The sequence below is a fragment of the Quercus suber genome, unplaced genomic scaffold (assembly GCF_002906115.3).
Source record: "Quercus suber isolate HL8 unplaced genomic scaffold, Cork oak 2.0 scaffold_187, whole genome shotgun sequence".
In the NCBI taxonomy this organism is placed as follows: Eukaryota; Viridiplantae; Streptophyta; class Magnoliopsida; order Fagales; family Fagaceae; genus Quercus; species Quercus suber.
The window spans coordinates 955,873-968,471 of NW_027069645.1; the positions used below are offsets into that span (position 1 = coordinate 955,873).

General features: G+C 35.0%; 1 protein-coding gene and 1 non-coding gene across 3 annotated transcripts; both read left to right on the forward strand.

Annotated features, from left to right (window-relative positions):
* The first annotated feature begins 8,368 nt into the window (after positions 1 to 8,368).
* Positions 8,369 to 12,234, forward strand: LOC112041021 (large ribosomal subunit protein eL28y). 2 transcript variants are annotated; one of them, XM_024073938.2, is made up of 4 exons: positions 8,369 to 8,481; positions 8,575 to 8,729; positions 11,090 to 11,253; positions 11,867 to 12,234. In XM_024073938.2, the coding sequence occupies exons 2-4, from the start codon at positions 8,582 to 8,584 to the stop codon at positions 12,005 to 12,007; spliced, it is 453 nt and encodes a 150-aa protein (XP_023929706.1). In that variant the 5' UTR covers positions 8,369 to 8,481; positions 8,575 to 8,581; the 3' UTR covers positions 12,008 to 12,234. The 2 variants fall into 2 exon arrangements, with proteins under 2 accessions (XP_023929706.1, XP_023929707.1); XM_024073939.2 differs by having other exon boundaries at positions 8,370 to 8,481; positions 8,570 to 8,729.
* Positions 11,458 to 11,547, forward strand: LOC112018043 (small nucleolar RNA R24). Its single transcript, XR_002883577.1, has one exon. It is a non-coding gene; the product is annotated as a small nucleolar RNA R24 (small nucleolar RNA).
* Positions 12,235 to 12,599: the final 365 nt, after the last annotated feature.

Below are 12,599 nucleotides of genomic sequence, written 5' to 3' on the forward strand. Positions count from 1 at the left end.
GGGCCTGGCTTGGGGTATTATGCAAGCTCCTGCTGTACTAGGCCCGGGTAGTTTCTAGGTGAGGAGTTGGGACCGGCTCAATTGAAGCACACCTTGGCCCGGCTTATGCACAATCTTTGCCATGTCTGCCAAAGTCCATTTAGTAGCTCACAGCAGGTATAGTTATTATTAACAAGTTTTGGCAGACAGGCATAAAATAGACAACGTAAAAAAAAATGCATTCACTGTTTCTTCTGCAACGAACAAGATAAATGATTTAGAGGTTTTGCTTTGAAATAAAAATGCTTAAACAAAATATTAGAGCAAAATTAGTGAAGTAAAATAACGAGTTTGCCGCATTTAGTATTGCCGCAGGATTCCAACCACAGAAGGGAAAACTACTCCCTCAACGCAAGTAATTTCATTTGGTGAAATTAATTGCTTTGAGAGGACAGCCCCAAATGGTGTATGCCCAAGTATGGATTTCGTATTGCCTTTTGAGAACAAGGCTATTGAGGGAGAGAGGGGGGGGGGGGGTTAACCCATTTAGGTGCATGCCTGCNAAATCAAAAGAATTTAATTTGTAATGGAAAGCCAACAAAAGCAAAAGTCAACTTTGAATCTAATTAAACTCTCTCTCTCTCTCTCTCTCTCTCTCTCTCTCTCTCTCTCTCTCTCTCTCTCTCTCTCTCTCTCTCTCTCTCTCTCTCTCTCTCTCTATATATATATATTATATTTGAACTCCTCGTTTTCTATATTGAATTAACTCACTTTACGCAAAATTTATAAACTTAAATTAGATAACTTAAATTAAATAAGACATATGGTACAAAATTAAACTCTAATTGAATTTCAATTTTTACATTGAATTAACTAAATTTAGTACAAAAATTAAAAATTTAGATTAAATAGAACATATGGCACAAAATATGCGTGAGTTAATAGGCTTCACACATTGCACTTAGGATGTACTCAATGGCTCCTCTTGTGCCCTAAGCCATCAGTGAGACATTGAACAAGCCCAAGACTTATGAGAAAACGACTCTCTCACCCTCCAATCCACATCTCCCAATTATTCTTTTTGTTGGGTACTTCCTTGCACGCATGGGCTTGGTCCACACACTAAAAGCAGAAGAGTGACTTGTATGTTGGCCCAGCTGAAGCTTCTTTTGCTGATTGGTACTGGGCTTGTGGGTCCAGGCTGGTGTTGATTTAGGCAGGTGCAGTGGCCAAATCTTAAGTGGACCCATCTTTAGTTAATTTTTTTTTGAGAAGGCATCTTTAGTTAATTTCATAAGCCAAATTTCACGGTCTTCATCCATGACTTGAGCCTGATTTTGATGACAGATGGAACTTTGTAGGCCTTGTGGGCCTTGTAGTTACTTGACTTCTTTGGGTGAAAATGGCAATTACCACTATTTAGCAAAAAAATTAACAATTTATTATTGTTTTGAAAATATGCAAGGATCTACCACTTTTTAAAACTTGAATTTACCGTGAAACTCAAGTTCTAAGAACTCGATTTTTTTTTAAAAATATACTTCAATTTTCGGGAAATTTTTTATGGTACTCGAGTTACCATGAAAGCTCGATTTCGTCAAACTCAAATACCCAAAAAGTAGTAGATCCTTACATATTTCTGAAACAGTGGTAAATTACAACAGAGTTTGCAAAAATGTGCTATTTGGTTATTTTCACCTAACTTCTTTTGTCAAAAATGTCCTTAACAGTAATCCATATGTAAAATGTACTCGTCTCCTCCTCTTGAAATCAATTCGAAATGAAAAGAAAAATGCTATCTCTATAACATTTTCACAAAAAATTGCTAATGACAAGTTATTACTGTTACTAATATGCAAAAAGTAATTATAATTGTTTAAATTATAATCAACAATAATTGTCACCTAAGAATTGTTATAAAAATGTTATAAATGTTACACCTTGTTGAGGCTCATTTTTTTTAAAAGCCCAGCAGGCCCAAGGTCTAGAGTTGCGGACAAACTGAAAGAAAAAGCAAAAAAAAAAAAAGAGAAGGCATATGAATGGTTTAAGGGTCCATGAGATGGGTCCAGAAGAAGAAATGGGCTTGAATAAGCCCGGAAGAAAAAGAAAAAAAGAAACAAATCCATGGAAAGGATAAGGGAAAAGGAAGAAATGGGCCACAGCAGGCCCACTGTAATAAGAAAAAGAAAAGATAAAGTAACAGGCAAATGGGGAACCCATAAGCCTAAAGGAATAAAGTTTATAGAGAAAATTGGGCCAAGAAAGCCCTAAGTGAGTTAGCAAAATCCATGTGTGAAACAAAATCAACGGGTCAAGGATGCCCATAAGAAAACAAGGGACATTGGAGCCCGCAAGAAATGAAAAAGAAGCCCAGCAAGCATACTGGGCTATGGAGAAGAAAAAAAACACACAGCAGGTCGAAAGGGCCCAGCAGGATTGAGCTGAGCAGCAGGAGTAACAAACCTGGCACGGCAGGAGGTGCAAAGCCACAGAGCAAAATGCCCAAACTAAAGGGAAGCCCACTACAAAGCTCAACCTCCAAAGAAAGAGACAACAATGGACGTTGGCCTACCGGGAAAACAACCCACATCAGAAAATGCCAAAAAGCGCACGGTAAGATATGTGCGCCTATTTTCAGACCTCGGCAAATGAATGAAACACCAATAAGGTAACGCATGCGAACGACCCAGGCATCATCAGCCTATACCCAGCCACTATGGGAAATTGGGACGTCTTGGGTGAGGGCATGGTCTGGCGGTGAAGAGGGGAGCGGGGACCCATTCTGCGTTTCTTGCCCAGACTCTTTCGGTGGGCACAGTCCTGCTGGGATGACATGCCACCCAAAAGAGGCAATGGTGGGTAAGGACCGCTGGGTGTATGCCATGAGAGACCGAGAGAGAGAGGACACACTGGACGAAGTAGAAAAAGAAGTTTCGTTGTCTGAAAGCCACGGGTCGATGGTGGATCAGAACCATTTTGACTTGGTAAGTGAATGGCAAAAGGATACGATAGCAGAATAAGGCCATAGAAAGGCTAGAACAGTAAAATCGGCCACGGCAGGCCCTATATAAGGGACCCGTGGCTGTGTGCAAAAGGGCAGGAGGAGGGATCAGAGAAACAAGGTGAAAAGAATAGAAAGAGAGAAACAGAGAGGAAAAGAATAGAAAGAAAGAAAACAGAGAGAAGGAAATTCTAAGAAAGAAGAAAAACAGAATGCTTATGGCAGGCATGCACCTAAATGGGTTAACACCCAAAGGTAGAATTCTTCTGTACAATTTCGTGCATTTCCTTGTTGTAGAACTGGTAGGAGTACGATAAATGGAGGCTTCTCTTGGGTTTTGTATATAATGTAACATTAGCTGAGGTGTAAAGATGGTGATCTGCTATGAGGTATTGGTGACCTGATATTAGTTATTTTAATTTATGAATTCAGGTTGATTCAAAGGCAATAACTTCATTCCCCAGTGTACTTGGGTGTTGGACATGATAAGGAACTTACTCTAATCTACTTTAAAATTTGTTAATAGCTTTTTATTTTTATAAAAGAATGGAGCTGGCATTGAAACTATTCTAGCAGGTTTATTTGTTTATGATCAGAAGTGTGAATTATTTCTTGTAAAGGGGGGTATATTTCTTTGTGTGTGCGCCTCTACTTGTGCAATTGGTGGTCCTCATTTCACAATTCTGCAATTGGTCTATATATATTGTTAGTGTTTATTTGTCTTTTTAGTTAGGCTAGACTTGAAACATGGGTGGTATGAGTTGTTGTACATGTCTTTATGTTGTTTCCACCAATATCTTTTTAAGCAAAGGCCAAAAATTATGACATACAGATCTAGATTGCTACCAATTCTATTTTAATTTGTACTAGGAGCACTAAAATGCATTGAAAAAACACTTGACTATACTTGCTATCCTTAGTCTAGTAAGACAATCATGTCAATTTGTTGCATCTGGGCATTTGGCCATGTGCAAGTCATGGTAACTATTATCATCCGTTGATTATATTCATGTTTCACATGTAGACCCCATTTGTGCATGTCCTCTCTCAGCTGTAAATCATGAAGTTAGTGGGATCCATGGCTGTACGAAATTAAATTAAATCAACTGACAAATATAGCTGAGGCCATGGTTGTTCGTTGGCAGTCTTCAGTATGTCAATGTAAACAAGTTTTGTAAGTAAGAACATCCAAACTTGACCATTGCCGACAGTCCTTCACACATGGATCCTGTCGGTGATTGTTGCTTACTGCCCTACTTTTGTCTTTGCAATCACATTTAAACTTTAAACGTTAAAAGGTCTTCATGAGGTGTAACATTTATTACATTTCTACATCACTTTTATAACAATTCTTAGTAACAATTCTTAGGTGACAAGTTATTGTTGATTATAATTTAAACCAATTATAATTACTTTTTTGCATATTAGTAACAGTCTGTAATAACTTGTCATTAGGAATTTTCGTGAAAATGTTATAGAGATAGCATTTTTCTTTTCGTTTCGAATTGATTTCAAGAGGAGGAGACGAGTTACATTTTACATATGGATTACTGTTAAGGACATTTTTGACAAAAGAAGTTAGGTGAAAATAACTAAATAGCACATTTTTGCAAACTATGTTGTAATTTACTATTGTTTCAGAAATATGTAAGGATTTACTACTTTTTGGGTATTTGAGTTTGACGAAATCGAGCTTTTTATGGTAACTCGAGTGCCATAAAAAATTTCCCGAAAAATTTGAAGTATATTTTTTCAAAAAAATCGAGTTCTTAGAACTTGAGTTTCACGGTAAATTCGAGTTTTAAAAAAGTGGTAGATCATTGCATATTTTCAAAACAATTATAAATTGTTAATTTTTTTTTGCTAAATAGTGGTAATGGCCATTTTCACCCAAAGAAGTCAAGTAACTGCAAGGCCCACAAGGCCTACAAAGTCCCATCTGTCATCAAAATCAGGCTCAAGTCATGGATGAAGACCGTGAAAGTTGGCTTATGAAATTAACTAAAGATGCCTTCTCAAAAAAAAAATTAACTAAAGATGGGTCCACTTAAGATTTGGCCACTGCACCTGCCCAAATCAACACCAGCCTGGACCCACAAGCCCAGTACCAATCAGCAAAAGAAGCTTCAGCTGGGCCAACATACAAGTCACTCTTCTGCTTTTAGTGTGTGGACCAAGCCCATGCGTGCAAGGAAGTACCCAACAAAAGGAATAATTGGGAGATGTGGATTGGAGGGTGAGAGAGTCGTTTTCTCATAAGTCTTGGGCTTGTTCAATGTCTCGCTGATGGGCTTAGGGCACAAGAGGAGCCATTGAGTACATCCCAAGTGCAATGTGTGAAGCCAAATAACTCACGCATATTTTGTGCCATTTCTATTTAACCTAAATTTTTAAATTTTTGTACCAAATTAGTTAATTCAATGTAAAAATTGAAATTCAATTAGAGTTTAATTTTGTACCACATGTCTTATCTAATTTAAGTTTATAAATTTTTGCGTAAAGTGAGTTAATTCAATATAGAAAACGAGGAGTTCAATATATATATATATATATATATATATATATAAAGAGAGAGAGAAGAGAGAGAGAGAGAGAGAGAGAGAGAGAGAGAGAGAGAGAGAGAGAGAGAGAGAGAGAGAGTTTAATTAGATTCAAAGTTGACTTTTGCTTTTGTTGGCTTTCCATACAAATTAAATTCTTTAGATTTTTGCCAGTTATTTTTTCTCTGAACTAATGAATATATTTTTTTTATGCTATTTCTATTAAGATATTTTGTATGTCAAGATCTTGAATATAAAAAATTGTAATTGAGCTGAATGATCCTATGCACCTATCCCTATTCAATTTAGGAGATACGATTGGACCAATTTATTCTTTATTTTGTGTTGTATTTAGTAGAATTTCATGGATAGTGATTGTGAATTAATACTGTATATGTAGTGGCCAATAGTGATTTTCAAAATTATATACATAATTGCAATGTAATGAGAAATTTGGCATAACCAATATCATGAAAATTGTAAGAAAAAACAATTTTAGTACCTTCAAATGTTCTGGTCAAACCAATATTTTATATGTTTTATAACCTAAACTAACATCATTAACATTGCTACAATTGGGTTACATACTAGTTCCCTCTTACAAAAACATTTTTTGTTGCCTTTGGCCAAGTAGCTACATTATACTTAAAAATCAACAACATTTACCCTTTCTTTTAGTGTAAAATGCTTAGCAATTGCTAACATGTCCAACAAATACAATATATTTTCCCCTCATTCAACATATATATTTTTAGTGACACCAATAAATCTATAAAGGGGAGGAGGGAGTAAACATAAAGACCAACAAACTTGAAGCGGCTCAGAGAGATTTATAAAATTGCATTTGCATTTAGGTATCACCATACATTCAAAAACAAACCTTTAAGAACTTTCCTAAGTTTATGAGTATACCAAACATAAAATAACCGTTTTCCCTTCACTACACTAACTACAAATATCCTTTGTTCTAGAGCTAACATCATAATTTGTTTCAATCTTGCAAGCTTGCCATATTCCTTTGTTTTGAAGACTTTGTGAAGTGTTGTGATACACGAAGATGCATAGCTAACCTATTTCTCCAACCATGTAGATGAGAGTGGTGAATGTTGTATATATAGATATACACATGGATAGGTTATAATAATGATGTTTGAGTTTGGAGAATATTGTTTCATAAAGTGAAAATTCAAGTTTTGGAATTTTCTAAGTGAAAATTCAAAGTTAAGCATTTTCGATTGGTTGAAACTTTGGTTCGATCGGTCGAAATAGTAAAGAAAAAATCGTGGAGTTTTTGGATGTCTTGATCGTTGCTCGATTCTTATTCGACTGATTGAAAAGAGAACTCGACCGGTTGAAAGGAATTTTCGACCAATCAAAAATCGAAAATCAGGATTTTTTTGTAAATTTTTCTAGTGACTATTTAGAGAGTTTGAAGAGGTTTCAAACCTTGTGAACAGTTTTATGAAATATTTTAACTCTCCATACGTGCTTTTTGATGTAATATAACCCTATGGGTATAAATAGAAGTTTGTGTTCACAAAATAGTAAGTTAGAGAGAAACAAAAGAAATCTTGTGGTTATTCTCTAGAATTGTTATATGTAAAACCCAACATCTTGACTGTATCCTGGGGACAAATTTATGATAACCCTTTAGCAACAATAGTATATGGGGCAAATATTGTCTAAGGGAAACGATATAGTGCCTCTAAATTATCTATTTTTTATTTGTCTTTTGTATTAATCTTGTTCTTCCATTATTACTTTGTGTAATATCCCCAACAGTGAATTCAGCTCCTTGAACTAAATCATGATCAATAAGGAAGGCCAATCAATTGCCGACGAGTGGCAATTTGAAAAACAACCCTTGGACACATATTTAGTTTGATCTATTTTGATGAATTTTAAGACTCTTGTAAACTAAATCATAAAATTTTGTTAGTTTCAAATTAAACTTTGTACTTTTTAAAACATATCAATTTGAACATTTAAACATAAATTAAAACTTCAAATCAAACCCAAAAGTCCATGGTTAAACTCTAAATTCGATTTTGAAAGTTAAGTCATTACTCAAATCTTTCACAACCCACAAATATCTAAGTATTTTGTTCTCAGCAAATACCCCACATGATATAATGAAGGATCATGCTCCAAACTGTAGCATTACCACAACACCTTTTGGCATAACCTAGTAAACCCTAAACAAAGAGAATATCATACTCTTTAAGGTGTAATGAATAAGTAGATGGTCAATGGTTTAATCCAACTGTTCTATATATGAAAAACTAGTTTATCGCAAACCAATATATGTTCCAAAGGTTATCAATAATTAGGCTTTTCCCCAAATTTGTTGTCTGGAGGATGATTCCAAATTAAATCCTAAAGTCTAATTAATTTAAATTTAAACTTTAAAATTTAAGCTTTAATAAATCAAACATTATAGGTTTATTAGTGTAAATCAAATCCTATATTTTAACTCATATCAATTTAAACACTTCAATTAAAACTCAAATGGTACAACCTCAAAAGTCTAAGATTTGATCTAAAATAATCAAATTATAAGATTTAATTAGAATTAATTTTGAATTTCACACATTTGGAATTATATTGTTTAATTTGAAACCATCCTTAAAATAAATATGTATAGTTTATTGAATTTCACACATTTGGAATTATATTGCAAACATTATATTTTTGCTTGTTTTTACAAAACAAAAAAATAAAGTAAAAAAAAAAAATTTTCTTATTACGACGAAATGGAACAGTTGGTCGTATCAAATTCCAATTCTCGTCGTAGAAAGTAAAGGACATAGGCGTAATATAAGACAAAGAAGCGTACCCCTCCGGTCCAAACAAAAAGAAAAACAAAAATTAGGGTTTGAATATAAATAGCAACATAAACCCAACCTCTCCCAAATCTCCCACCATCTTCTTCGCGAAGCAGATCAAAAACCCTAGCAGGTTTATCTCTCTCTCTCTCTCTCTCTGTGCATTTTGTGTTTGTTTATTTGGGTTTTGGAAATTGAGTTTGGATCTTGTGTGGGTGAAGTGCAGGACAAGGATGGCAGCAGTACCAGGGCAATTGATATGGGAGATAGTGAAGAAGAACAACTCGTTTCTGGTGAAGGAGTTTGGGAATGGAACCGCCAGCGTTCAGTTCAGCAAGGAGCCTAACAATCTCTACAACCTCAACTCCTACAAGCACTCTGGTCTCACTCTCTCTCTCTCTCTCTATTATTCTGTTTGGTTCACGAGAAAGTTTTTGCAAGTTATATGGTTCTGAATAGTGATGGAATTGTTTTTGTTTTAAGTCGTTGTTGCTGTGTGTTTGTTTGGGGTTTTTGAGGAAATGGATTGGGAACAGTTGGAAAATGTAGGCAAAGGGGGGGTGTTTCTGATTTGGGAATTATGTTTGATTTGATTGTGCGGACAGGTTGATTTTTTATTGCATGGTTTCTGAGCGTGTTTAGTTTTGGTACTAAGGCATGGTTGGGTTTTGAATAGTGTTGGGAAAGGGTTTTGGGTTTTGAGGAAATGGGAGGAGAACAATGGGTTATTTTGGAGTTTTTGTTTTGTGGGAAAATGAAGGGAAAGGGGTGTTTTTGATTTGGGGATTTTGTTTTGGTTTGTAGATTATTTGATTGTGAGGTTATGACAGTATGATTTAATGTTGCTTTGTTTCTTTGAAAGTTTCATTTTTGGGACTAAGGTTTGGTTGATATTGTTGTTGTTTCCGACGAAGTTAGGTGAAGATAAAGGAATGGAAGATTGGGTTCTGGATAATGTTGGAAATTTTTTATGTCAGGTGATCTTGCTGCTTTTATATAGTTTTGTTTGGGTTTTGAGGAAATGGGAAGAGAACAGAGCATAAAGATTTATTTTTTTGGTGTTGAAATGATTTTAATTTGAAAGTTCAATTTTGTTGCTGTTAGGTTTCTAAGAAGCGCCTCCTGGGCATGAGGATAAATTGCCTAGCCTGTCAGGGGTGAAAAACCCCTGGATTACCTGGTAATTGGTTCTTGCGGGTGGGGTCAGTTGCCCGTAGGAGTTTGATTAATAGCGAGGATTGTTGTACAGTATGCTCTGCGAAGTGCAACTAATTTGAGTGAAGTTCTCCTATGTCATAAAAAAAAGGTTTCTAAGAAATTTAGCTAAAGATAAAGGAATAGAAGCTTTTTATTTAGTAGTGTTGTTTGGTCATGAGGGGTTGCAGTGATTCATTTTTGAGGAAAGCATTGCTCTGTTTTAGGGGCTTCGTGGGAAAATGAAGGTAAAGTAGTGTATTTGATTTGGGATTTTGTTTGGTTTGGAGATTATTTGATTGTGAGGTAACGACTGTCTGATTTTTTGTTGTTTGGCTTTGAGGGGTTACATTGTCTGGTTTCTTGAGGAAATGGGAGGAGAACAGTGCATGTTTTAGGGTGGTTTGTGTGGAAATGAAGAGAAATAAATGTTTGGATTTTGGAAATGAAGAGAAATAAATGGTTTGACACTGAAGGTTTAATTTTTTGTTGTTAGCTTTCTAATCTAGGTGCAGATAAAAGGAATAGAACAGTTTATTTTTTTGGTTGTTGCGTTGTTTTGTTTTGAGGGGTTAGTGTTTGGTCTCTGAGGGAATGGGTGGATAATAGTGCGTATTATATTTGTTTTGTGCAGATTTCAAGGATTTGGCCTAAGGAAATGTACAAAATCTTGGAAAGAACCATTTATATAAAGAAGTATTTAAGAATGTGATTGTCTGAATAGAAATTATATGTTGGTGAAGATGACTATTATTTAATTTCATGTTCATGGTGGAGAAGATAGAGGGAAAGAAAAGGAAACACATGGTTTGAGGAAGTGGGTTTGTTAGATCAAAGTAAATGGTTTTTTTGTGACATAGAGTAGAGGTGAAAAGTATTGATAAATGATGTTTTAATCTACATCTTTCGAGTTTACATTTTCTGCTGTCTATATTCTGGATAATAAACCCTTCTCTAACATTTTGATGTTTACTTTGATTTTTTAATTAGAAAATGTGTGTACGCGCTTCTAATTCTATTAGTTAGAAAATCTCAATGATACTGTAATCGACTGGGGACTATACCGCATGAAGTGGCAGTCATTAGTTTGAATCTCCTTTTCCCCCTTTCTTTGGTGCTGAAACTCACTCATCAATATATGCATATATTTCATTTTATAAAATATGTTGTTGCAATGTGTTTTGGGAAACTGTGGACTTGTTTGGTGTCTGTTATCTGAGAATAATTGTCTTCCTGGAGTTCAAAAAAGAACAAAATCTTTTTTCTCTCTGGTGTGGAACCAAAGATACCCTATGTTTTGCCTATAGACTCCTAAAGTGTTACTTTTAAGTTGTGTTATTGAAAAATGCCATTAGATATTTGAGCCTTCTCTCTTTATTTAAATTTTGTTGTTTTGTTTTGCTAGTCTTTAGGGAATTCGTGAAATTGTCTTCTCTTGTGTTTCTTAGCAGGACTTCAGCCCTCCATATTTTTGGGTTTGGAGTAATTTTGGGTTATTATTTGTAGTTTTGTAGTATGAAATGGTTTTTTTGATTTTTATGTGTCAGGTTTGGCAAACAAGAAAACAGTGACCATCCAACCTGAGGGCAAAGATCAATCTGTGTTGCTTGCTACAACCAAGACCAAGAAACAGAACAAGCCTGCAGCTTTGCTTCACAAGTCTGTCATGAAAAAGGAGTTCCGCAGGATGGCAAATGCAGTGGCAAACCAGGTAATTTTACAAGCTAGATCCTGTCATTTATGGGAATGTTCACGTATTTTATAACTTCAGAAATATGTTTGGTCATAATATGTAATTCGCATCATTCCTGTTAGTTGCATATATAGATCCCGATCAAGCTTATGCTTCTTGTGATCATGGTCGCCTTTATATAGATTATTCAATGTCCCCAAAGGTTCCAAAATATTATTTTTTCCTGCAGTGATGAGCCTCTAACATGTAAGAAGACCATACTTTATGGTTTTTTCAATGAAATACTCTTGTTACGCTTGGCTTCTGAGCTTCAACTGTACAACAATTTTTTATTGAGCAGTATATTTTTTTGTTGGATGAACAAATTGAATGGTATCTTGTCTATAGCATAATATTAGTTGATGTAGGTAGGCTGCTATTGGTTGAAATGTTCCTTATGGTATTATTAAGAAATTTGGTGAGCTTATAATTTACATTATACTCTCCTATCATTGTCTTTTTCGAAATTCAAATTCTCCTTCTCCCATTATAACCTTGAATTATCAAAATCATTGTCTTTTTTAGCATCTATCTATATTGTAACCTTTAATGCCAGATTATGTTCTTAAAATCACTGTTTAACCCATCACAGGTGGGAGATAATTACTACAGGCCAGATCTAAAGAAGGCCGCCCTAGCTAGGTTGAGTGCTGTGCACAGGAGCCTCAAAGTTACAAAATCTGGTGCCAAGAAGAGGAATAGGCAGGCTGTGAGGACTCATGGTAGGAAGTGAGTCAGAGGGTTGATAAATTGTATTGTGCTGCCAATCTTGTAGTTTTCATTATCGGTAGCATTTGGATATCTGGATTCTCTTTTTGTTTCGATCTCCATTTTGCGTTGACTTCTGTTTCTTGGGATGCCATTTTTTTTCCTTAAATTTCCAAAGAGATGTAGTTTGGTTTTTTACTTAATTATTTTGAATTACTATATGGTTACTGGGTAATTGAATTTTGAACTCAAGCTTACTTGTTGATGCAGGACAACCTAGGCTTCCCACCTAGATTAGTCCCACCCTAGAACTTAGGCTTCCCACCTAAAGGTGTTTGGACTCACCACCAAACAATCATCATTATCTTTTATTCAAAATATTCTGTAGAATATTTTGAATAATAATAATCATAGTCTGAAAATAATCATCTTGAGTTTGTAGTTTCCAGGAATATATTTTGAATAATAATAATCATAGTCTGAAAATAATCATCTTGAGTTTGTAGTTTCCAAGAATCACAATGATAAGGATAAATTCTCTTAAACAATCTCAAATACTTTCAAATACTAATATGATAATCCTAAGCATCTCTAATGATTCCAAACAAAAGATAATA

Bases quoted from the DNA above. Each gene is read 5' to 3' on its own strand.
- LOC112041021 (XM_024073938.2), top strand. From the start codon at position 8,582: ATGGCAGCAGTACCAGGGCAATTGATATGGGAGATAGTGAAGAAGAAC. The intron at 8,730-11,089 runs GTCTCACTCTCT...TTTATGTGTCAG, and splicing joins CAACTCCTACAAGCACTCTG to GTTTGGCAAACAAGAAAACA. The intron at 11,254-11,866 runs GTAATTTTACAA...AACCCATCACAG, and splicing joins CAAATGCAGTGGCAAACCAG to GTGGGAGATAATTACTACAG.